The sequence below is a fragment of the Pterocles gutturalis genome, unplaced genomic scaffold, assembly GCF_000699245.1.
Source record: "Pterocles gutturalis isolate BGI_N339 unplaced genomic scaffold, ASM69924v1 scaffold18045, whole genome shotgun sequence".
Classification (NCBI taxonomy): Eukaryota; Metazoa; Chordata; class Aves; order Pterocliformes; family Pteroclidae; genus Pterocles; species Pterocles gutturalis.
The window spans coordinates 4,203-7,138 of NW_010138629.1; the positions used below are offsets into that span (position 1 = coordinate 4,203).

The window sequence follows — 2,936 nt, forward strand, 5'->3', positions numbered from 1 at the left end:
TTGGCTTCGATGATCTCGCTGATGCGGCCAGCCCCCACGCTGTTCTTGGCCGCCAGCTTCACCTTGTACCAGGTGCCGCACTTGAGGCTCTCCAGCTTGAAGGACCGCTCGGAGGAGCTGATGAACACGTCCTTCCACTCCTCGCTGTTGTCCACCGAGTACTGGAGCACGAAGCCTGCGGGAGCAAGGACGGGGTGGTCACCTCCAGGCACATGGGCTGCCAGGGGGAGGTGAGTGGTGCCCTGGCAGGGCGAGGGAAGGGGCTGCCACCAGCACGCAGAGCCCAAAGGGTACCCTGTGCCCACCTCGGGGACCAACACAGCCCTGTGATGCCAGGGAACCCATTACACAATCATAGAACAATCAATCATAGAATCATTAAGGTTGGAAAAGACCTCAAGGATCATCAAGTCCAACCCAACACCACCTAACTCACTAAACCATGTCCCTAAGCACCACATCGACACGTTTCTTGAACACCTCCAGGGATGGTGACTCCACCACCTCCCTGGGTAGCCTGTTCCAATGCCTGATGCCTAAACACCAGTTCCTGCCCAACTGCATGGATGTGAACAGCGATGGAGACACAGCCCTCTACCCCCACACAACCAACACAATTCACAGTCAACTCAAAACCATGAGCCAACATGAGCCGCTGCTGCCCGGACCCTGCACGTGACCCCCCTGTAGGTCAGCTCCTCTGCCTGTTCGGCCCACCACATGGGCAGGAGGCACCCCCAGCAGCCAGCCACCTCCCGAGGGCTCTGCCAGAGCCCCCCAGGTGCCCATCGCCTGCCTCCAGTGCCACCAGCACGGCCCTGCTGCTGGGTTTGGCAGGGGAGCGCACGGCGTGATTGGCTGCTGCGAGGCTGTAAAGGGAAAGCCAGAATTAACCTGCTCCCTGGGGAGGCTGCGAGGAAGTTGCTTCTGTCATCGAATGCCGCCTCCTCTCCTGTTATTAGGAGTATCAGGAAGCACATTGTGTCCTGGATGAACAAACCTGTTACACTGCTATCAACACAATGCCCAAAGAGGGGTCGCCAGCCTTTCCTGGGGAGCACAGAGCTCGGGGTGAGGCAGATACACCGTTGAGGGCATCAGTGCCCCTACACAGCAGAACATCTCTGCTGCCTCGATGTTCTGACCTTTCTGGCTATGCAAAATGACAAACTTTTGTGGAGCATGGGTAGTTTTACAGGTTCTTTTGCCAATTCTGAAATAAATATTAAGTCTATCAAACAGAAGCCTTTGCATGTTTTGCAATGCGGCGCTTGCAGGACTGCTCCAGGTGCCGATGCTGTCTGGGGACCAGGGTGGTGATGCCAAAGGACCCGTGCAAAGGCATGTGTGTCAGCCCTGCAACACACAGCTCCAGCTCGGGCAGAGCAGTGCCTAGGGAGGAAAGGCCTCTCACACCTACCCAGCATCACAGCTTCCCTATGGCCAGCAGACAGGGGACCGGGACCTTCCCAGGGCGGCACAGGTCTGCCCACAGGCACAGTCCTTCCCAGCCACATCCCACCCCCACACCGCCCACGGTGCCTGCCACCAGTTAGTTACTTATTTTGTACATGCAGCATGTTTTTAATATTTCTAATCCAATTATAACCAAATTTATCAACGGAGTCCGCTGGAGTGAAAGGCTGCTGGCTGGGGAGATTTGCTTGTAATTACTTTCATGCTTTTAATTAATTGTAAGCGAGGTCTCCTTCCTTGCTCCCCCCTCCGTGTGCAGCTGTTTCAACATATCATTCATGAGATGAATCAGAGCAGAAAGGAGGCTCAGGAAAGCAGGGATGCTCCTGGAGCCCTCCCGAGGCCCCCAGCCTGCTAGGGGTGGGAGGCACTGGGGGACAGGGGACAGATCCTGCCCCACTGCGTTCAGAGTCACACCAACACCGGGAGACACAAAGCAGTCCCTAGGGCTGGCCCTGGCCACCAGCATCTGAGCAATTAACCACATGCTCTTCGTTAGCTACTTCAATCGCTGCATCTCACCCAAAACCCCCCCAAAGCCCCTTCATCACCAGGACCTGCAGCCCTCCGACAGCTCTGGGATGCAGACGGTGCTGTGGTGCCCCCACGCTGCCCACGGCGGCCGTACCTCGGATGGAGCTGCCCCCGTTGTCCCCAGGAATCCAGGCCAGCGTGATGGATGATGCTGAGGTCTTGGAAACGGTCAGGCGGGGCTGGTCCGGCGGCACTGGGGAGGAGGGAAAAGCCCATGAGCACCTCGCACGCATGGGGTGAAAGTGCCCCAAACCGTGCCCACCCAAAAGGGGAAACAGCAAGACACCCCACTGAGCCCCGTGAGCCCCTCGCACAGGACAGACCCAGCAGCACATCACCCCACCGAGAGCAGCAGCCAAGCCAGAGCACAGGCTCGTTGTTCCGTCCGCTGGTGAGGAGCCTGTCCACGCAGGGCACTCGCTCCCGAACACAGCACTTCCCAGCCCCCCCAGCACCCTCACCTTGCACCAGCAGGTTGATGATGATGGTGTCGAAGCCCCAGGTGTTGGTGGCAGTGCAGGTGTAGTAGCCGGAGTCCTCTGCTTTCACCGAGCGCAGCACCAGCGTGCCGTTGGCCTGGATCAGGCGATGGCCATCCACCGTCACGGGGATGGCGGAGTCCTCGCTGCCAGGAGAGGAGGGGGTCCATCAGCATGCATGACACGGGAGGGGCGATGCAGCCAGTGCTGGCCCGCAGCAGGGCTGGCAGCCCCCATACCTGTCCTTGGTCCACTTGATGGCAGGGACCGGCTCCCCCACGGAATTGCACGGCAGCCTCACGTCCTTCATCCACGGCGTGGTGACGGTGCCTCCGAAGGAGATGATCTTGGCAGGGGCTTGGGGGCAAGGAGGAGGTCAGCCTGGTGGGCACACCCCGTGTGTGGACCCCCCAGCACCGGAACAGGAGCTGACACCCCTGCGCTGAG

General features: G+C 59.2%; 1 protein-coding gene across 1 annotated transcript in view; it reads right to left on the bottom strand.

Annotated features, from left to right (window-relative positions):
• The window catches only part of DSCAML1 (Down syndrome cell adhesion molecule like 1), a gene marked incomplete at both ends in the record, with an annotated part of 23,382 nt that overhangs the window by 3,264 nt on the left and 17,182 nt on the right, over positions 1-2,936 (bottom strand). The window contains 4 exons of the mRNA XM_010083071.1: positions 2-175; positions 2,105-2,203; positions 2,472-2,635; positions 2,729-2,864. Of these exons, the coding sequence (XP_010081373.1) occupies positions 2-175; positions 2,105-2,203; positions 2,472-2,635; positions 2,729-2,864 (573 nt within the window). The remainder of the gene's footprint in view (position 1; positions 176-2,104; positions 2,204-2,471; positions 2,636-2,728; positions 2,865-2,936) is intronic.